The 22,381-nt window shown below is 44.0% G+C and overlaps 1 protein-coding gene across 1 annotated transcript in view; it reads left to right on the top strand.

Moving 5' to 3' along the window:
- The window catches only part of FYB1 (FYN binding protein 1), a 133,755-nt gene that overhangs the window by 68,170 nt on the left and 43,204 nt on the right, over window positions 1-22,381 (top strand). Inside the window, exons 3-9 of the mRNA XM_038743791.1 lie at window positions 2,967-3,129; window positions 11,191-11,240; window positions 12,830-12,849; window positions 13,446-13,480; window positions 15,188-15,308; window positions 16,718-16,877; window positions 17,130-17,274. Coding sequence (XP_038599719.1) covers window positions 2,967-3,129; window positions 11,191-11,240; window positions 12,830-12,849; window positions 13,446-13,480; window positions 15,188-15,308; window positions 16,718-16,877; window positions 17,130-17,274 — 694 coding nt within the window. The remainder of the gene's footprint in view (window positions 1-2,966; window positions 3,130-11,190; window positions 11,241-12,829; window positions 12,850-13,445; window positions 13,481-15,187; window positions 15,309-16,717; window positions 16,878-17,129; window positions 17,275-22,381) is intronic.

Here is a 22,381-nt window from a genome sequence, read left to right as displayed (position 1 = left end):
TAGGCATTTGCACATAGTAAGCGCTTAATAAATACCATCATTATTATTAAAATAAATCGCAGCTATGGATGTTCACAAGTACTCTGGGGCAGGGGAAGGGTGAATTTTAATACTAATTGTGTTAATCATTAAGTACTTAGTGTGTGCCAGGCACTGTACTAAACACTGGAGTGGATACAAGCAATTCAAGTTGGATGCAATTCCTGCCCCATGTGGAGCTCAGAGTCTCAATCCCCATTTTACTGATGAGGCAACTGAGGCCCAGAGAAATGAAGTCACTTGCCCAAGTTCACATAGCAGACAAGTGGCAAATGCTTAATCTATACAGGGGCAAGCACACAGTTGACGGAGAAGAGAGGGCTTAGACAGAGGAATGAGGCTTTAGTTAGGGAAGGCCTCTTAGAGGAATTATGATTTTAGGGAGGCTTTGAAGGTATGGAGAGAGGTGATCTGCAGTGTGGCATAGTGGAAAGAGCATGGGCTTGGGAGTCAGAGGACATGGGTTCTAATCCTGGCTTCACCACTTAGCTGCATGACCTTGGGCAAACTACTTGATTTCTCTGTGCCTCAGTTACCTCATCCATAAAATGGATATTAAGAGTGTGAGCCCCAGTGGGATAACCTGATTACCTTGTATCTACCCCAGCGCTTAGAACAGCACTTGGCACATAGTAAGCGCTTAACAAATACCATCATTGTTATCATTATTATTATCTGCTGGATATGTAGTGGGAGGAAATTACAGGCCAGAGGGAGGATGTGGGCAAGGGCTCCGTAGAGAGAAAGACAATATCAAAGTACAGTGAGTACGTTGGTTTTAGAGAAAAGAAGTGGGTGGGTTGGGTTATAATAGATGATCAGGGAAGTAAGGTAGGAGGGGGAGAGCTGATTAAGAGCTTTAAAGCCTGTGGTAGATAAGGACTTTCTGTTTGATGTGCGGATGGATGGGCAGCCGTTATAGGTTTGTGAACAATGGGGAGATATGGTCTGAGCTTTTTTATGAAAAATGATTAGGGCAGCCAACCCGAGAGGGAGGAGGCAGGGAGGATCAGGAAGGAGGATGATACAGCAGTCAAGGTAGGGAATAAGTGCTTGGACCAACATGGTAATAATAATAATAATAATAATGGCATTTATTAAGCACTTACTATGTGCAAAGCACTGTTCTAAGCGCTGGGGAGGTTACAAAGTGATCAGGTTGTCCCACTGGGGGCTCACAGTCTTAATCCCCATTTTACAGATGAGGTAACTGAGGCACAGAGAAGTTAAGTGACTTGCCCAAAGTCACACAGCTGACAAGTGGTGGAGCCGGGATTTGAACCCATGACCTCTGACTCCCAAGCCCGGGCGCTTTCCACTGAGCCACGCTGCTTCTCTAGTAGCAGAAGGGATAGATTCTAGAGATGTTGTGAAAGTAGAACTGACAAGATTTGTGACAGGTTGAATGAGAGCAATGAGTTATAGATAATGCTGAGTTTGTGGGCTAAGCTAGGGACTCCATCTTCTTTACAGCACTGGGATTTTCTTCACATGTAAGAAACCATTGCAAATAACTCATTTAGAAAGGCAGTGTTTTGTAGTGGAAGATCACTTGCCTGGAAGTCAGAAAACCAGAGGTTTGAATCTCAACTCGGCCGCTGGCCTGCTGTGTGACTATGTACAAATCATTTAACCTCTCTATACCTCAGTCTTTTCATCTGTAAAATGGGGATATTACCTGCCTTTCTACCCACCTCACGGGGCTATTGTGAGGTCAAAAATGAGATTGGTATTGTGAGAGCACTTTGGGAATAAAAATGCTATACAAAAAGGTGTTTCCCTTTTTTGAATTTTGATTTCTTCTGGAATCTACCCCAACACTTAGTACAGTGCTTGGTTTGACCTACATGCTTAATAAATGCCATTGTCGTTATTATTATTATTAGACATGCCATAGAGTAAGCAGCCTAAATCCTTTCTAATCAATCAGTCAAATGTATTTATGGAGTGCTTATTTTGTGCAGAGCACTGTTCTTGGAACTTGGGAGAGTACTATATAACAGAGTTGCCAGTCTGTAATTTATTTATACTAATGTCCATCTCCCCCTCTAGACTGTAATCTCATTACGACAGGGAATGTCTGTTTATTGTGATACTGTATTCACCCAGGCACTTAGTACAGTGCTCTGCACACAGTAAGTACTCAATAAATATGAATGAATAACCATGCTCCCTGCCCATGACAAGCATACAGTCTAGAGGGGGAGATAGACATTAATATAAACAAATGTTCCCCTATGTACATAAGTGCATTGGGGCTGAGAATAGGGTGAATAAAGGGTGCAAATTCATTCATTCAATCACATTTATTGAGCACTTACTGTGTGCAGAGCACTGTACTAAGCGCTTGGGAAGTACAAGTTGGCAACATATAGAGATGGTCCCTACCCAACAATGGGTCACAGTCTAGAAGTGGGAGACAGACAACAAAACAAAACATGTAGACAGGTGTGCAAAAGAGAGTGGGTCACTCCCTCTTGAAACTTCCGACAGACCAATGGGTCTTCCCCAAAATACTTTCCCAAACATCTTTTATGGCCAAACTGAATTCCATGACATGACGGGACCGGCTATGACCATATAAGAATCCGTTGTGTCCCAGAGTAAATGTTGGTGTAGAGTAGCAGTAGTGTAATTGTCAACAATCATCCCCAGGTATGCCTATCACCAAGCTGAAGAATAAAAAAGTTAATATTTTTGCAATGCCAGCACAAGGCAGGTGAGTTTCCGCCCTCATTTTTTAATTCAATCAATTGTATTTATTGAGTGCTTACTGTGTGCAGGGCACCAAACTAAGGGCTTGGGAGAGTCCGATATAACAGAGTCAGTAGATACATTCCCGATTCACTGTTTACTCAAACCTGACTTCTAACTAACCAGCGTTGGAGGCATCTGTCCTCATTCTTTGTTTTCTGTTTGCTTTTTAGGCCCCAACAAAGCACCGACTACATCTTACTCTCTGGCCACCCCACCGCCACCTCCACCAGCCCATCCTGCCACCCAGCCTCAGCCCCCTCCACCATCCTTCCCAACACAACCTCCGGCCCCCAGCTTACCTCCAAGGAACATCAAAGTTTCCACTGAACCAAAGTAAGTAAAGGATAATAAATACCCTTGCCAGTGATGTTTAGATAACTCTACATTGGCTCATACCAGAAGTTGACGACGCTGTTTGTGTGGTGTTTGTGTTCCATTGTTAAATTGAACATTTCAATGCAAGGAGAGTGAATGTAAATTAGAAGTCATCGTTTGATTATCTTCCTTCTCTATTTCGTAGTCTCTAAAAAGATACATTTTGGTCCTTATTAAGTGTCAGGGAAGACCTATTAATAAATCAATCAATCAGGAAAATGTATTGGAGCACACCCTGTGTGCAAATTATTGAATCCAAGGACTTGGTAAAGTACAATAGAAGAAAAGAATATAATCCCTGCCCTCAAGGAGCTTCAGTGTAGTGGGGAACAGGCATAATATCATTTACGGAGAGGTTGCAGAAATCTGGATAGGCTAAGTAAATAAGGATTTAAATAGTGGAGCATGCAAATTGATGTGTATCAAAGTTTTCCAGGTGAAATGCTGATCCAGTGGGTCTAATGGAGCAGAGCCTTGGAAATCCAGAGACCCAGGTTCTAATCCTGCCTCCATCATTTTGCCTGTTGGGTGACCTTGAGCAGGTCATTTAACTTCTCTTTGCTTCAGTTTCCTCATCTGTAAAATGGTTTTTAATACCTATTCTCTCTCCTCCTTACACTGTGAGCCTCATTTGGACAGGGACTGTGATTGATCTGATTCTACTGAATCTATTCCAGTGCTTAGGACAATGCTTGGCACAGAGTAAGAACTTAAAAAAATATCACTATTATCTTTATCATCATCATCATCATTCCTATTATAGTTGACTGAGTGTGCATAAGTGCTGAAATGGTAATTGGGAGGATATAACAGAGAAGAAAAGTAATCAGGAAATGCCTTCTGAAAGAGGTGGAATTTCAGGGGGGGCCTTCAAGATGGGAAGAGCTATGGTCTAGCATCAGAGTTGAAGAGAGAAGGAATTCCAAACAAGAGGAAGGGTGTGAGCCAAAGGTCAGAGGCAAGAGAGTTGACAGCAAGACATAATGAGAAGCTCTGAGGAATATGACCTGGGGTACATGTAGTAAGAGAAGAGAGAGGTTACGGAAGAGGGAGGCGTAGATAAGGCCCCTGATTTCACCGAGGGCTCACAATCTAAGTGAAGGAAAACAACACATAATTGAATGATATCCAGGAAAGCACAATGAAGACTTATTTTAAAATCCTAAAATGTAGACAGTAAAAAAAAAAAAAAAATGTCAACCAACCTGAGCGAATCAATCAACCATATTTACTAAGCACTTACTAGGTGCAGAGCATTTTATTAAGTTCTTGGGAGAGTGCAATGCAACAGAATTAGCAGACATGTTCTCTGAAGGGAGCAATCCATAAATGCCTAGTCGTTTCAGGAAAGCAATTCTTGGTCATTCACTGTCACAACCTCCCCCAAAACTGAGGAACACAGGCTTCTGCCTGCTATGATTTCCTCCAAGCATTTTGGGGGCTTAATTCTGTGGCCCCCAACAAGAGGAGAGAGAGTGGTCCAGGTAAAGGGAAGCTCCCTGCAGCCCTTGAGGTGCTGGTGGACCTGGGCTTCCTGGCTGTGTGACTGCAGGCTCCATCTGCCAGTCAGTCATATTTATTGAGCACTTACTGTGCGCACAGCACTATACTAAGCACTTGGGGGAGTACAAAAGAACACTATAGCAGACATATTTCCTGCCCACAATGAGCTTTCAGTCTTGAGGGGGAGATAGACATGAATATAAATAAATAAACTGTACAAAGATTTGTACAAAGTGCTGTGGGGCTGGAAGTGGGGATGAATAAAGGGAATAAGTCGGGGTGACGCAGAAGGGAGTTGAAGAAAAGCGAAAGAGGGCTTAGGGAAGGCCTCTTGGAGGAGATGTGCCTTCAATAAGGCTTTGAAGGGGGAAACGTAATTGTCAGATACCTATGTAAGGTCAGGATCATGGAACACGGAACCTTCTCATCATCCTTCAGATGGAGCATTTTTAGAAATTATCCAAGGATAAATTGCTGGGAGTCCATCAAGTGACAATGAGCATTTTCCAGGCTGACCATGCAGTCCAAACCTTTCCAAGAAGGAATCCTGTAGAGCTTTGGGGGAACATGATGGGCTTTGTCTCCCTGCTCCACTGACCTAAAAGATTTATTTTAACATTTTAATAATTTGATATTTGCTATACACTTACTATGTTCCAAGCAGCTGTACTAAGCACTGGGACAGGGATAAGATCATGGGGCCGGACAGTCCCTGGCCAATCTAAGGCTCAGAGTCTTAAGTAAGAGGGAATAGAACTTAATCCCCCTTTTACAGATGAGGAAATTGAGGCACAGAGAAGTCGTGACTTGCCCAAGGTCACACAGCAGTCAAGTAGCAGAGCCAAGATTAGAATCCACATCCTCTGTCTCCCAGGCCCATTCTATTTCCTCTAGGCCACACTGCTTCTGATTGGGCCACCCTTTGGCAGAAATGCAGGGAGTCCAAAGCTAGCTATGGTGAAATCCACCGATTATGCCAAACTTCACCTCTCCATAGGCAAAAGTTGTTGCTCTCCACAGAGTCAGCCTCAAAAAACACTGGGTGGATGCCATAGAGATGACCCAAGTTTCACCGGGTGCCCAAAATGCCAGGCACCAGAGGGAGGGGCAGGGGTGAAGGGCACAGCTAAAACAGACATTGGCCCTAGATAGTCCGATACCCTTTCAAAATTGAGAAGGAACTCCATAAAAAAAGTCTTTGCTAAAAATGTAAAGTAATAATAGTAATGATGATGGCATTTGTTAAGTGCTTATAATGTGCAAAGCACTGTTCTAAGTGCTGGGGGGGGGGGTACAAGGTGATCAGGTTGTCCCACGGGGGGCTCACAGTTTTAATCCCCATTTTACAGATGAAGTAACTGAGGCCCGGAGAAGTTAAGTGACTTGCCCGAAGTCACACAGCTGACGTGGCAAATCCAGGGAAGCTCAGGCCAAAGTGAGCTTCTGAGTTTCACTGGTGACAGTCGGAATGGGAGCTTGATGGCAGCCACGGTGGCTTGGTCACAAGCTGACCAGAGTGAACTGCCTGACCCAAGGGAGCTGGTGTATATATCTGTAATTCTATTATATTCCAGCGCTTAGAACAGGGCTTGGCACATAGTAAGCGCTTAACAAATGCCATCATTATTATTATTTATATTGATGCCTGTTTACTAAGAAGCAGCGTGGCTCATTGAAAAGAGCACAGGCTTGGGAGTCAGAGGTCATAGGTTCTAATCCCGGCTCCGCCACTTGTCAGCTATGTGACTTTGGGCAAGTCACTTAACTTCTCTGTGCCTCAGTTACCTCATCTGTAAAATGGGGATTAAGATTGTGAGCCTCCGGTGGGACAACCTGATCACCTTGTAACCTCCCCAGCACTTAGAACAGTGTTTTGCACATAGTAAGAGCTTAATAAATGCCATCATTATTATTAGTAGTAGTATTACTTGTTTTGATGTCGGTCTCCCCCCTTTTAGAATGTAAGCCCAGTGTGCACAGGGATTGTCTCTCTTTATTGCTGAATTGTACTTTCCAAGCACTTAATACAGTGCTCTGCACACAGTAAGCGCTCAATAAATACGAATGAATGAAATGAATGGTGGGAGGAGGGACAGAAGGGCTTTGGAGAGACCCCATCAAGGAAATGGTCATCCTGCCGACCACATCCCAGCTTCCCTCGAGCATCTCTCTCCCGGGTCCTCCCACCACTCGAGGTCACGTTGATGGGTCAGAAATCCCTGAAGCCGGCACCGGCATTTTTAATAACTAACCCAAATCCTCGCTGTGTTAATGGAGCAGACTGCCTGCCTTGCCAGAGGATTTAGCAAATCCTCACATTATTAAACCCAGGATAGGTTATGCAAGCAGATCCACTGTCATCCTTGAAGGGCCTATTTCATCAGCGCTTGGGGGATCCAAAAGAATCCTGAAGAGCAAATCCATGGTTTCTGTTCTCCATACTACTGTAGGTGTTCTACAAAATGCTCCAGCAGCATGGTATAGTGGATAAATCTCAGGCCTTGAAGTCAGAAGGTTCAGATCCCGGCTCCGCCACTTATCTGCTATGTGATTTTCGGCAAGTCAGTTAACTTTTCTGTGCCTCAGTTACCTCATCTGTAAAATGGGGATTGAGACTGAGCACCCCATGTGGGACAGGGACTGTGTCCAACCCGATTGGCTTGTATCCACTCCAGCTCTTAGTACAGTGCCGGGAACACAGTAAGCACTTAACAAATACCTGAATTATTATTATTATTATATTACTCAGTAGACATTCCTTTGAATGCAAGGGACACTTTAACATTCAAAGGACTTAACAGGAGTTCTAGACTGTAAGCTCATCTCGAGTCTTTAAGCTTATCTCTAGGCTGTAAGCTCGTTGTAGGCAGGGAATGTGTCTGGTTATTGTTATATTGTATTTTCCCAAGCACTTAGTACAGTGCTCTGCACACAGTAAGCGCTCAATCAAGACAATGAATGAATGAATGAACGAGACTCATCCTGCTTAAGGTTTGACTCTGAGCCCCCAAATGCCATTGTACACTTTGTTGAGCAGAATTTTCCTCCCAATTTTGTGTGGCTTGCAAAAAAAGAGATTCTTCTAGCCATCGGGGGATTAAAGAAGTGTTTCTCAAGCTGAAAGCAGAGATAATTACTAGAAAACACCCTTCGAAGCTTTCCCAGCAGGGAGTGTGGAAGGATCCCAGTGGTAATTGGTGGCAGATTTGGACAGCAAGTAAGAAAGAAACTTTCTTAGAGGAAATGAAGGTGACTCTGGCCTTGAAGTTTTAAAGCCAGCTTCTAAAGGAGGAAAAGAGGGAAACCAATGAACAGCTTTGAAGAACAAAAGTACCTAGTCAGAATGGCAGGGGACAGCACTTATGCACCTATCTATAAATTATAAATTATTCATTTATATTAATGTCTGCCCCGCTCCCAAGAGCTAAGCTTACTGTGGGCAGGGAACAAGTCTACCAAGACCATTGTATTCTCCCAAGTGCTTAGTACAGTGCTCTGCACACAGTAAGAGGTCGATAAATATCATTCATTGATTGTGAATGATCTAAATGGTGTATGTATTGCATGTATTTAATGAATAATCTGGGATGGAAAAGAGTCATAAGGAGCTGAGGAATTCCTTCAAGTAGAGGTTGCAGTAGATAAGACACAAAGTATTAATCCTTACACTGTATCGTTTCCCCATCTAGTGGCAAGAAGTCACTCTTTTAAGTTCCCTGTTACTTCAACCCTCTACCTTTGTTGTCATCTAAGTACTCTGTGTTGAGTGTACTTCAATATAGAAAAGACCTTCTTCAAAGGATGGTGAATTTAAAACCAGAGGCATACTGGGGTGGGGCTAGGCTTAAACCATCATCATCATCATCAATCGTATTTATTGAGCGCTTACTGTGTGCAGAGCAGTGTACTAAGCTCTTGGGAAGTACAAGTTGGCAACATATAGAGACAGTCCCTACCCAATAGTGGGCTCACAGTCTAGAAGGGGGAGACAGACAACAAAACAAAACATACTAACAAAATAAAATAGAATAGATATGTACAAGTAAAATAAATAAATAGAGTAATAAATATGTACAAACATATATACATATATACAGGTGCTGTGGGGAAGGGAAGGAGGTAAAATGGGGAGGATGGAGATGGGGATGAGGGGGAGAGGAAGGAAGGGGCTCAGTCTGGGAAGGCCTCCTGGAGGAGGTGAGCTCTCAGTAGGGCCTTGAAGGGAGGAAGAGAGCTAGCTTGGTGGATGGGCAGAGGGAGGGCATTCCAGGCCCGGGGGATGATGTGGGCCGGGGGTCGACGGCGGGACAGGCGAGAACGAGGTACGGTGAGGAGATTAGCGGCGGAGGAGTGGAGGGTGCGGACTGGGCTGTAGAAGGAGAGAAGGGAGGTGAGTAGGAGGGGGCGAGGTGATGGACAGCCTTGAAGCCCAGGGTGAGGAGTTTCTGCCTGATGTGCAGATTGATTTGTAGCCACTGGAGATTTTTGAGGAGGGGAGTAACATGCCCAGAGCGTTTCTGGACAAAGACAATCCGGGCAGCTGCATGAAGTATGGATTGAAGTGGGGAGAGACACGAGGATGGGAAATCAGAGAGAAGGCTGATGCAGTAGTCCAGATGGGATAGGATGAGAGCTTGAATGAGCAGGGTAGTGGTATGGATGGAGAGGAAAGGGTGATCTGATTGGTGTGACACCTTAGATGTAGCTGATTCTGGTTACTTCCTAATTAATTGTGATATGTGCTAGGTGGTCACTTTGTAAGCTCCAAGGGGACAGGGAACGCATCTACCGAATCTGTATCACACTCTCTCAAGCATTTAGTACAATGCCCTGTTCACAGTGAGTGCTCATATGCCATCGATATATTGATTGATTCATTCATTCATTCAATAGTATTTATTGAGTTCTTATTGTGTCCAGAGCACTGTACTAAGCGCTTGGAAAGTACAAGTTGGCAACATATAGAGATGGTCCCTACCCAGCAGTGGGCTCACAGTCTAGAAGACTGCTGCCTCAGGGCTTGAGTAGATACAAGACAAACAGGTCATAGGGTGGGTCCCTCCCTTCAAAGCCCTACTGAGAGCTCTCCATCACCTCGCCCCTTCTTAGCTCACCTCCCTTCTCTCCTTCTCCAGCCCAGCCCACACCCCCGGCTCCTCTTCCGCTAACCTCCTCACTGTACCTCGTTCTCATCTGTCCCACCGTCGACCCCCAGCCCACGTCCTCCCCCGGGCCTGGAATGCCCTCCCTCCACACATCCCCCAAGCTAGCTCTCTTCCTCCCTTCAAAGCCCTACTGAAAGCTCACCTCCTCCAAGAGGCCTTCCCAGACTGAGCCCCCTTTTTCCTCTCCTCCTCTCCATCCCACCCGCCCTACCTCCTTCCCCTCCCCACAGCACTTGTATATATGTTTATACAGATTTATTGCTCTATTTATTTTACTTGTACCTATTTACTATTCTATTTATTTTGTTAATGATGTGCATTTAGCTTTAATTCTATTTGTTCTGATGACTTGACACCTGTCCACATGTTTTGTTGTCTGTCTCCCCCCTTCTAGACTGTGAGCCCATTGTTGGGTAGGGACCGTCTCTATATGTTGCCGACTTGTACTTCCCAAGCGCTTTGTACAGTGCTCTGCACAGAGTACACGCTCAATAAATATGATTGAATGAATGAATTCGGGAAGGAGCATGGTGTAGTAGATAGAACACAAGCCTGGGAATCAGAAAGTCATGGGTTCTAATCCCGGCTCTGGCACTTGTCCACTGTGTGACCTAGGACAAGTCACTTCACTTCTCCGTACCTCAGTTTCCTCATCCGTAAAATGGGGATTAACACTGTGAGCCCCATGTGGGACTGTGCCCAACCCGATTTGCTTGCATCCACTCCAGCACTTAGTACAGTGTCTGGCACACAGTAAGCACTTAGCAAATACCACAGTTATCATTATTATGATTATTATTATTTAGCTCCTGTCTCACAAACCAAGGTTCAGATAGGAAAGGAGGGAGGGAATGGATAGATTTATGGAACACTAAGCATTTCACATAGTAAAAGCAAATTAAAAATTAAACTAAGCTCTCCAATTAATCCACTTAGACTATAAGCCCAATGAGGTACAGGGACTGTGTCTGACTTGATTATCCTGTATTTCCCTCATTGCTTAGAATAGTGCTTGGCACATACCACAGTGAAAAACATCAGAATAAGCAGTTTGGAGGGGGTAGTCCTCAGGGTCCACCCACTCTAATGCTTAGTACAGTGCCTCGGTGCTCAAAACAGTGCCTGGCACATAGTAAGTGCTTAACGAATACCATAAATGTGGGCACATCCTTGGTTATAAAAACCAGAATCTTCCCTGTGTTTTTAAGACTGTTGTGGTTTTGACTCCCGCAGGGCTGGTTGGGAGAAAGGAGACTAGATAGCGTTCCAGGCAGACTTAATAGTAAGCATTGAAACGTCATCCTAAAATGATTAGATGTCATATCAGATGCCTCTCTGTTCCTCTTTTCAGGACTCCCATAAGTGAAGAAAATTATGATGACGTTGACATTGACTCCAATGGTAAGAGAAACAACATTTTTCACTCACCACTTGACAAGTAATTGCATTTGTCCAAGCAATTTTGGGGAATCACTCATGGGAACGTGGTATGGAATCCATTTCAGGAGCCATAGCCATAGGTGGGTTACCTTAACAGCAGCATGGCTTAGTGGAAAGAACCCGGGTTGGGAATCAGAGGACATGGGTTCTAATTCTGGCTCCGACACTTGTCAGCTGTGTGACGTTGGGCAAGTCACTTAACTTCTCTGTGCCTCTGTTACCTCATCTGTAAAATGGGGATTAAGACTGTGAGCCCCATGTGGAACAACCTGATTACCCTGTATCTACCCCAGCGCTTAGAACAGTGCTTGGAGCATAGTAAGCACTTAACAATCAATCAATCAATCAATCATATTTATTAAGCGCTTACTGTGTGCAGAGCACTGTACTAAGTGCTCGGGAAGTACAAGTTGGCAACATATAGAGACAGTCCCTACCCAACAGTGGGCTCACAGTCTAAAAACCATCATTATCATTACTAAGAAATCCACTGGGTTCCTCTAAGAGATTCCTATGAGTTTCTACAGCACTTTGGAGTCCGACTGAGGTCTACCATTACGCTGCTACCTCAGGCTAGGGGAACCCCAAACTCTTGATTCGCCTCTGCAAATGGACGTACAGGAGCATGGGATGGGGAGAACATGGGGGAAGGGGCAGGCTTTTGTGTGGGAATTCCTGGGAGACATAGTCTGTCTTTATCTGAGAAGGCAGATGGGTAGACAGGGTGGACAGTAGAATGAGGTCCAGGATGGAGGCTGCGAAATTTGCTTGAGGTCATGAACATGTGTTTTCTGCGCACTCTGCTACTCTGGTCTCTATCCCCTCATGAAATACAGGCAGATAGCAGCGGACTACCTGCCTCAACTAGCCTATTGCATTAGCCTCATTACTGTTCTCCCAGCCTCCAACTTTTTCCTGGCCAATCTAAACTTCTGCTGCCAGGATCATCTTTCTGAAGCATCACCCAGCCCTCAAACTCTCCATTGGCTTCCTGTCCTCTTCCTCCCCAACAAAAACGCCTTTCATTTTGGCTTCAAGTTTCTCCCCTACATGACCTCACTGTTCCTTCTGCTCTCTTGGTATTTCCTAACTCACTATCTTCATTCCTCACAAACCAACTTTCTAAGCTGTACCTTATTCCTGACTCTCCCATTTCCATCTCCTCCCTCATGCTCTTCCCTGTCTTGGAATTCCCTCCCTCCCTACATCAGACAGATTGCAACTCTCCCAACATCCAGATCCTCCTTAAAATCTCATTTATGTGTCATGTCTGCTTCATTTTTGACACCATTAGTTGTAAAAATGCTTGTTTTTCTTCCCTGCTAAAGTGTAAGCTCCTTGTAAGCAGGGAACATGCTACCGGAATTCCCAAGTGCCTTGTACCATACGTTGCATCAAGTAGGAGCTCAACAAATGCTACTATTACTACTACTACTACTACTACTACTACTACTACTACTACTACTTCTAGGAATTCAGTGAACAAAGCACAAAAGGAGGTGTTCTGAAATAAAACGAATTAAAACTTTAATCTTAATTTTCTCACTCAGGTCCCGGAAATCCAGATGAGGTCAGATTTTTTTCTTCACTTTTATTATAACTATATATACTATTATATGAAGGATGATATCTAAGGGTATTAATTTGAAACCATTTATACTGTACTGGATTATATTTCCAAGCGTTATGCATGCAGGGGAAAAAGAATACAATTGGCAATGTGTTGAGTTTGTAATGCTGTTACATCCAAGAACCTCAAGTACGCAAAATCAATTAAGACATGTTTGGGTCATCGTTCTATTCATTCAATCAATCATATTTATTGAGTGCTTACTGTGTGCAGAGCACTGTACTAAGTGCTTGGAAAGTAGAATTCAGCAACATATAGAGACAGTCCTTTCCCAATAACGGGCTCACAGTCTAGAAGGGGGAGACGTCTAGACAGCAAAAAAGTAGACAGGTTTATCTAAGATTATCTAGTCAAAATATCCTGATGGATTGCAAGAAAGAGGAAAGTGATTGCTGGCATAACTGTTTCTAATCCATTTGAGAGGAATCCTTCGACTTTCTAATGCTACCATCACTTAACTATGTACTTGACATGTGCAGTGCTTACTTTGATGTTTCCAGTTACTGATAATTGATCAATATCATTTTTTCTTGCAGGATCAAGAGAGTGATGGGGAAACATATGAAGACATGTATGAATTACATTTTTTTACCTGATATTTTCCATCTTAATCTTAAGGCAAAAGGCGTGTTAGTAAATGTGGACCTTTATTTCATCCTAAGGACATAACAAGGGGATAATGATCTTCAGTTTAAGGGAAAGATGGCACACAGAGTTGCACAAATGACTATGTTGAGAATCAGACTAGAGCACTGATTTACTGAACATTGTATATCTAAAAAAACCCATTCAGACACTTGTTAAAGTATGAAGCGCCTTGGTTACCCACTATCCCTCAGTACTCTCCCTTAAACATTTAGAGAGGAAGTGGTTAACAGGCTCTGCTACTTCCCTGTCGTGTGACCTTGGGAAAGTCACTTAACTTCTCTGTGTCTGTTTCCTCAACTGGAAATGGGAATTCAATACCTGACCTCCCCCCTACTTAGACGGTGAGCCCCATGTGGGGCAGAAACTGGGTTCAGTCATTGATTCATTCATATTTATTGAGTGCCTACTGTGTGCAAAGCACGGTACTCAGTGCTTGGGCGAGTTCAATATAACGGTAAGCAGACACATCCCCTTCCCACAGGGAGCTTACAGTCTAAAGGGGGAGAGAGACATTAATATAAACTCATCCAACTTAATTTGTATCTACCCCAGTGCTTACAACAGTGCTTGACACCTTGTAAATAACTATGGTATTTAAGTGCTTCCTATGTGCCAAGAAATGTTCTGAGCACTGAGGTAGATACAAGGTAATCAGGTTGTCCCACATGGGGCTCACAGTCTTAATCCCCATTTTACAGATGCAGTAAATGAGGCCCAGAGAAGTGAAGTGGCTTGTCCCAGGTCACACAGCAGACAAGTGGCGGAACTGGGATTAGAACTCACGTCCTCTGGCTCCCAAGCCCGGGCTCTTTCCACTACGTCACGCTACCATTTACAAACACAAAAAAGGAAAAAGAAATGGGAACCAACATTCTACCTCTTCCTTGATTCTTGCCACTGGGTGGAAATGGTTGCGTGAACGTGGGGATCACAGAAGCCACATCCTCACCTCACTGGTCTGCTGAGAAGCCCAGGATGGAGAAAACCTATTCTTCCCTTTAGGACCAATTTTCCACTCTGGGTTTCAAATAGATTAAATTACAATCAATCCATAGTATTTTCTCAGCAACTACTGTAAGCCCAGTGTGGGCTACTGCTGAATTGTACTTTCCAAGTGCTTAATACAGTGCTCCGCACACAGTAAGTGCTCAAGAAATACGATTGAATGAATGAATTAATTAATAAATACATTAATTAATTAATGGGAAAATGCACATAGAACTAGAGGACTTTTTCATAGGCATCTTAACTGAGGAAAATGTTGGGAAGCAGAGTAGCCTAATGGAAAGAGCTGGGGCCCGAGAGTCAAAGGACCTGGGTTCCAATCCTGGCTACATCATTTGTCTGCTGTGTGACCTTGGGCAAGTCACTACGCTTCTCAGTGCCTCAGTTACTTCATCAGTAAAATGGAGATGAAGACTGTGAACCCAAAGTGGGACATGGACTGTGTCCAACCTGATTATCTTATATCTAACCCAGTGGACCATTTTTTAAAATACCCTTACCACTCCCACTTTCCACTCTGGGGGACCAGTTCAGTCCTGTGTTACAATCTCCACCATCCTAGTTTTAGAGAAAGCACACCTCATGGGCCCTTGGGAGTCAACAGTGTAATGTCTTCTGCTTTCAGAGAGGCATCCAAGGAGCGGGAGAGGAAGAGAGACAAGGAAGAAAAGAAAAGGCTAGAGCAAGAGAAAAAAGAACAGAGAGAAAAAGAAAAGAAAGAACAAGAAATCAGGAAAAAGTTCAAAGTGAGTACATCTTCTGGGGATGGCTGTCAGCTCCTGTTTGGGTACATGTTTCAAGATGGGTTCTTTCGAAAAATCGCATTTTAATATTGTAAATAGCCTGACCATCACTTGAGGAAGACAGTAATCATTGGTTTTAATCTTGGTGTTTGGGAAAGAGCTCCATCCTCTGTTTACCCCACATCCCAGAGATGTGCATAAAAACATTCATATTCTGAGCAATAGACTTAGTGTGTTTGTGCACCCAAATGTCTGAGAAATGCTAGCCACTGGAAGTACTTACACCATACATTGTGCATGAAGAGAATCTTTCAAAATAATGATTGATGCTTATATCCTGATTATGACAGGACAGGACATTCTGGAGAAAGTATATCCGTGGAGTCGTTATGAATTGGAAATGACTTGATGACGCTTAATAGTCACAATAATGTATCCTGAACCCTCTTGAGAAATGATTTTCAGGCCTCTGAAAAGTAACTGGGGACTCAGATGCCAAATGGAAAGGGTCATCTTATCTAAGCAAGCAAAGGGCACTAATTGCCCAGGGAAGTGATCCAGGCAGCAGTGGAAAGGCCCTGGATCTGGGATCTGGGTTCTAGTCCCAGCTGTTCCTCTAGCCTGCTGGGCAACTTTGGACAAGTCACGTAACCTCTCTGGGCCTCCGTTTCCTCAACTGTAGAATGGGGTTAAAAATACCTTCCTCAACCATCCTCGTAGGAATGTGGTGAGGACAATATGAGATCAGTAGTGTAGGTGCTTTGGAAAAGAAAAGCGCTCTGCAAAATCAAGGAGTTATTAGGATCATCTTGACCTTCCAAGGATATTTTGGATGTTAAGGAGGGCCCTCAGAACCTTTATACTCTTTCCCTCCCCATCTTGGATTCCTGGACACCTAGCAGCTGGGACTTTGAGCATAGAGAAGCAACACGGGCCTGAGAGTCAGAAGGTCCTGGGTTCTAATCCTGGATCCACCATCTGTCTGCTGTGTGACCATGGGCAAGTCACTTCACTTCCCTTTGCCTGTTACCTCATCTGTAAAATGGGGATTAAGACTGTAAACCCCAAGTCAGGCGGGGACTCTGTCCAACCTGATTAGTTTGTATCTACACAGTAAGCACTTAACAAATACCATTTTTTTTAAAAAAAACAGCTTCTATTCCAGACAAAGGCTGGAGGTGGGAGATGTGTCAGGGTCTTTTCATTTTGCCCTCAGATCTACGTGAGAAGTGTGGGGCAAGGACTGTGTCCAACCCGATTTGCTTGTGTTTCCTCCCTCAGCACTTAAGTACAGTCCTGGCACGTAGTAAACGCTTAACAAATACCACAGTTATTATTATCATTATTATTATTATTATTGCAAGGTCCTTCTTTTGGGAAGGGAGGATTAACTTTTGTCGCACCCCTTACAGTTAACTGGACCCATTCAAGTACTCCATCAAGCCAAGGCTTGCTGCGATGTCAAGGGGGGGAAGAATGAACTGAGCTGCAAGCAGGGAGATGAAATTGAAGTCATCCGCATCACAGACAACCCAGAAGGAAAGTGGCTGGGACGGACAACGAAAGGGTCTTGTGAGTGGGAATTTTCCACTTTGTTTCCATGGGTTTCCTCTAGGCACTGAGTCCTAATGAGGGGGGGGAAATAAGGAACGCTTCCCACATCACCCTTACATGGGGTTCATCCTGCCTCTCTTTTTCTTCCTTATCCCTCTAATGATCTAAGGGGAGATCAGTGGTTTAACTCACAGATGCTTTGGCCAGACATTGGAGGGTTCAAATGAAGGGAGCCATGATTGCTTGAATAGGAGGTATCGCTGTTTGCAGATGGTTATGTAAAAACGACGGCTGTGGAAATTGACTATGACTCCTTAAAACGAAAAAAACCCACTCTCTGTGCGACTCCGTTGCGGCCCATCGAAGATGACCAAGAAGTCTATGATGATGTTGCCGATCAGGACAGTATCACCAGGTGGGTCTGAATGTCAGTTAGAAAACTGATCCTTGCCCACCTGTCTCTGTCTTCGGTCATGAATTCCAGGGGATTGTTGCCTTCTATAAATGATTCTATTAACCAGACACTAGCAAGGGCAATCCTAGTATTTCAAATAAACCCAACTATCATTAGCCTGTAGGGGAGTGACTCAGTCAGACAAAGAAGGCTAATGGAAAGAGAACAGGACAGGGAATCATAAGATTTAGGTTCTCAGTCCAGCTCTGCCACTGACCTGTCCTCTGACCCGGGACAAGTCACTTAAATTTGCTCTGCCTCAGCTACCCTCATCCATAAAATGGGGATATGATTTTTGTTCCCCCTTCCTCTGAAATTGAGCTCCACCTGGGTCAGAAGCTGTGTTTATCTTGTACTCACCCCATCCCTGAATGCAGTGCTTGGCATATAGTAAGCACTTGTGAGAAGCAGCATGACGTAGTGGATAGACAAGAGCCTGGAAGTCAGGAGGTCATGGGTTAAATCCCGGCTCCCCCACATATCTGCTGTGTGACCTCGGGCAAGGTACTTCACTTCTCTGTTCCTCATCTGGAAAATGGGAATTGAGAATGTGAGACCCAAGTGGGACAGGAACTGTGTCCAACCAAATTTGCTTGTACCACCCAAGCATTTAGTACAGTGCCTGGCACATAGTCAGTGCTTAACAAATACCACAATTATTATTATTACTTAATAAATATAACTAATTGATCAATCAAACTATCAATATTTATTCAGTGCTTACTGTATGCAGAGCATTGTTCCAACCAATTGGGAGAGTATAATAAAACAGAGTCCATAGATGTGTTCTCTGCCCTTGAGGAGCTCATAGTCTTGAGGGAAAAATAGATATTAAAATAAATTCTGAAGATGAACATAAATTCTGTGGGTGGGGTGAATGTCAAGGGCTCAAATGGTACAAATCCAAGTGCAAGGACAACACAGAAGGGAGAGAGAGAAGGGGAAATGAAGATTAGTTGGGGAAGGCCTCTTGAAGATGTGTTTTTGATAAGACTTTGAAGAGAGGAAAGTGATTGTGGGGAAAGAGGAAAGGAGTTCCATGCCAGAAGGAGGATATGAATGTTGGATCGGTGACAAGACAGTCGAGGTGAGCTGAGGAACGTGGCCTTAAATGAGCCTACTGAGTAGGCTGTGTTGTACTTGGAAATCAGTGATATAAGATGAGGGGGGCAAGCTGAGTGCTTCAAATCCAATGCTAAGGAGTTTCTGTTTAATGGGCAACCGATGGTGGTTCTTGAGGGGTGGGGAAACATGGAGTGAACTGTTTCCAGAAAAATAATCTGGATAGCAGAGTGAATTGTGGACTAGAATGGAGAGAGGCAGGAGGCAGGGAGGTCAGCAAGAAGGCTGACGCAGTGGTCCAGACAGGATAAGATAAGTGCTTGGATCAGTGCATTTTGGATGGAGAGGAAAGGGCAGATTTTAGCCATGTTCTGAAGATTGAACCAATAGGATTGGTTCAGGTGCCTGATTGAATGAGAGGGATGAATCAGATATACAAAGGTTATGGGCTTTTAAGATAGGGAAGATGGTAGAGTTGTCTTCAATGATGGGAAAGTCAGGGAGAGGATAGGGTTTGGGAAGGAAGATGAGTTCTGTTTTGGACATGTTAAATTTGACGTTTCAGCGGGACATCCAAGTAGAAATGTCCTGAAGGCAGGAGACTATATGACACTTCATATGTGGTGTGGGGTGGTTAAGAGTTTAAGGCATCGAGTTCCACCCATTTCTCCAGAAGACGATGGATAAATTAGACATCGACATGTAAGTTTTTAAGAATATAATTTTAGAGAAAAAAATAGAATTTCTCTGCAATTAATAGCTTGATCGAATATAGGCAGTACAAAGAAACAGAATCTGTATATTTTAAGCAAAATATCCAAAGACCTCTCCATCTAGCAGGGAAAGTTCAAAGCTGAAAATATTTTTCATGATGTCAGAAAGCTATGTAAATTGAGGGGGCCCTAGAAGAGCATATTAAACTGAATCTGTTGTTTCATGCCTCAACAAGATTTCTAATTTTCTTCCTGAAACTAAATGTACCTCAAAGCATTACTAGGAATTTAACGGAACATTCAAAATGATAACTTTTATTCAGAGACATTGAGCAGAAAATTGAATTTTAAAAACTGGATAATGTTTCCACGTTTCTGCTGAAATAATCCTTTCCAGTTAATGTTCAGTGCTCCATTTCTGGAATGGTGCCCCAAATCGTACCGTGAATATTACCTGCTAATTAAAGGATAAAGTCAATAGTAGAAGTAATTGTGTTCTGTTGAATGCCACTTCTGGCATTAAAAACTAGTTTTATTTGGTATTGGCTCTGTTTGGAGGCAGTCTGGCCTAGGAGAAAGAGCAAAGAAATTAAGTTTAAAGTTCTGGGTTCTAATCCTGGATGATAATAATAATAGTATTTGTTATCAAGCGCAGGGGTAGAAACAAGCTAATCAGGTTGGATACAGTCCCTGGCCCACGTGGGGCTCACAGTCTTAATCTCCTTTTTACAAATGAGGTAACTGAGACACAGAGAAGTTCAGTGATTATTCCCAAGGTTACACAGCAGACATGTGACTCATTTGCTCCCACAGCTTCAACTATTATTTCTATGTGAATGACACCCAAATCTGTATCTCCTCCCCCGTTCTCTCTCTCTTCCTCCATGTTTGCATCTCCTCCTGCCTTCAGGATATCTCTACTTGGATGTCCTCCCACCAACTCAAACTCATTATGTCCAAGACAGAGCTCCTTATCTTCCCTCCCAATCCCTGACCTCTCCCGAACATTCCCATCCCATCACTGTAAATGACACATGTCTCTCTCCACTTCAATCCATACTTCATGCTGCTGCCCGGATTATCTTTGTCCAGAAACGCTCTGGGCATATCACTCCCCTCCTCAGAAATCTCCAGTGGCTACCAATCAATCTGCGCATCAGGCAGAAACTCCTCACCCTGGGCTTCAAGGCTGTCCATCACCTCGCCCCCTCCTACCTCACCTCCCTTCTCTCCTTCTACAACCCAGCCCGCACCCTCCGCTCCTCCGCCACTAATCTCCTCACCATACCTCGTTCTCGCCTGTCCTGCCATCGACCCCCGGCCCACGTCATCCCCCGGGCCTGGAATGCCCTCCCTCTGCCCGTCCGCCAAGCTAGCTCTCTTCCACCCTTCAAGGCCCTATTGAGAGCTCACCTCCTCCAGGAGGCCTTCCCACACGAGCCCCTTCCTTCCTCTCCCCCTTGTCCTCCTCTCCATCACCCCCTTCTTACCTCCTTCCCTTCCCCACAGCACCTGTATATATGTATATATGTTTGTACATATTTATTACTCTATTTATTTTACTTGTACATATCTATTCTATTTATTTTACTTTGTTATTATGTTTGGTTTTGTTCTCTGTCTTCCCCTTTTAGACTGTGAGCCCACTGTTGGGTAGGGACTGTCTCTATATGTTGCCAATTTGTACTTCCCAAGCGCTTAGTACAGTGCTCTGCACATAGTAAGCGCTCAATAAATACGATTGATGATGATGATGACACAACCATCCTTCCCGACTCACAAGCCCACAACCTTGGTGTGATCCTTGACTCTGCTCTCTCATTCACCCTACATATCCAAACTGTCACTAAAACCCGCCGGCCTCCCCTTCGCAACATTGCCAAGATCTGCCCTTTCCTCTCCATCCAAACCGCTACCATGTTAATTCAATCACTCATCCTATCCCAACTGGATTACTATATCAGCCTCCTTTTTTATTTCCCAACCTCCTGCCTCTCCCATACTTCACTCCGCTGCCCAGATTATCTTTCTACAGAAACATTCAGGGCATATCACCCTCCTCCTCAAAATCTACAGTGGTTGCCTATCAACCTCTGTATCAAACAAAAACTCCTCATTATTGGCTTGAAAGCTCTCCATCACCTTGCCCGCTCCTACCTCACCTCCCTTCTTGCCTTCTACATCCCAGCCCGCACACATCGGTCCTTTGGTGTTAACCTTCTCACTGTGCCTCCATCTCACCTGTCTTGCCGCTGACCCCTGCCCACGCCCTACTTCTGGCCTGAAACGCCCTCCCTCCTCAAATCCACCAGTCACTCTTCCCCCCTTCAAAGCTCTACTGAAGGTGCACCTCCTCCAAGAGGCCTTCCCGGGCTAAGACCCCTTTTGCTTAGCTCCCCCTCCCTTCCACGTCACCTCAACTCACTACCTTTGCTCTTCCCCCCGCTCTGCCCCACAGCACTTACGTACATATGTATATATCTATAATTCTATTTATTTATATTGATGCCTGTTAACTGTTTCCCCACCTCTAGACTGTAAGCCCAATGTGGTCAGGGATTGTCTCTCTATATGGCTGAATTTAACTTTCCAAGTGCTTAGAACAGTGTTCTGCACACAGTAAGCACTCAATAAATATGACCGAATGAATGAATGAATGAATGTGGCAGATCCGGGATTACAACTCAGGTCCTTCTGACTCCTACAGATCGCAGCAAATCTGCTACTTGCCTCCAGTGTGACTTTGGGCAAATCGGTTAACTTCTCTGTGCCTCAGTTCCCTTATCTGTGCAATGGGGACAAAATATCTGTCCTCCCTCCCTCCCGCCCCCTCAGACTGTCAGCCCCATGTGAGATGAAGACTGTGTCCAACCTGATTATCTTGTATCAACCCCAGTGCTTTTTAGAGGTTGGGCACATGGAAAATGCTTAATAAACATTATTATTATTATTATTATTATTATTATTATTATTATTATTATTATTATTACAAAATCAGCATGGCTGGAAATCAGGCGATGTGGGCCCTAGTCCCAATTACCACTGTTCTTCTGAATGTCTTTTGGGCAATCAGTGATATTTGTTGAGTTTTTACTGTTTGCAGAGCACTGTACTAAGCACTTGGGAATCAATCAGTTGCATGTATTGCACTTACTGTATGCAGAGCACTGTACTAAGCACTTGGGAGAGTACAATATAACACAGTTGTTAGTTGTTAGATATGCTTGTCGACAACAAGCATACAGTCTAGAGTACAATACAACAGAGTTGGTAAACACATTCCCTGCCCAGAA

Source organism: Tachyglossus aculeatus, chromosome 3 (assembly GCF_015852505.1).
Source record: "Tachyglossus aculeatus isolate mTacAcu1 chromosome 3, mTacAcu1.pri, whole genome shotgun sequence".
In the NCBI taxonomy this organism is placed as follows: domain Eukaryota; kingdom Metazoa; phylum Chordata; class Mammalia; order Monotremata; family Tachyglossidae; genus Tachyglossus; species Tachyglossus aculeatus.
This window is presented reverse-complemented; position numbering and strand designations above follow the sequence as displayed.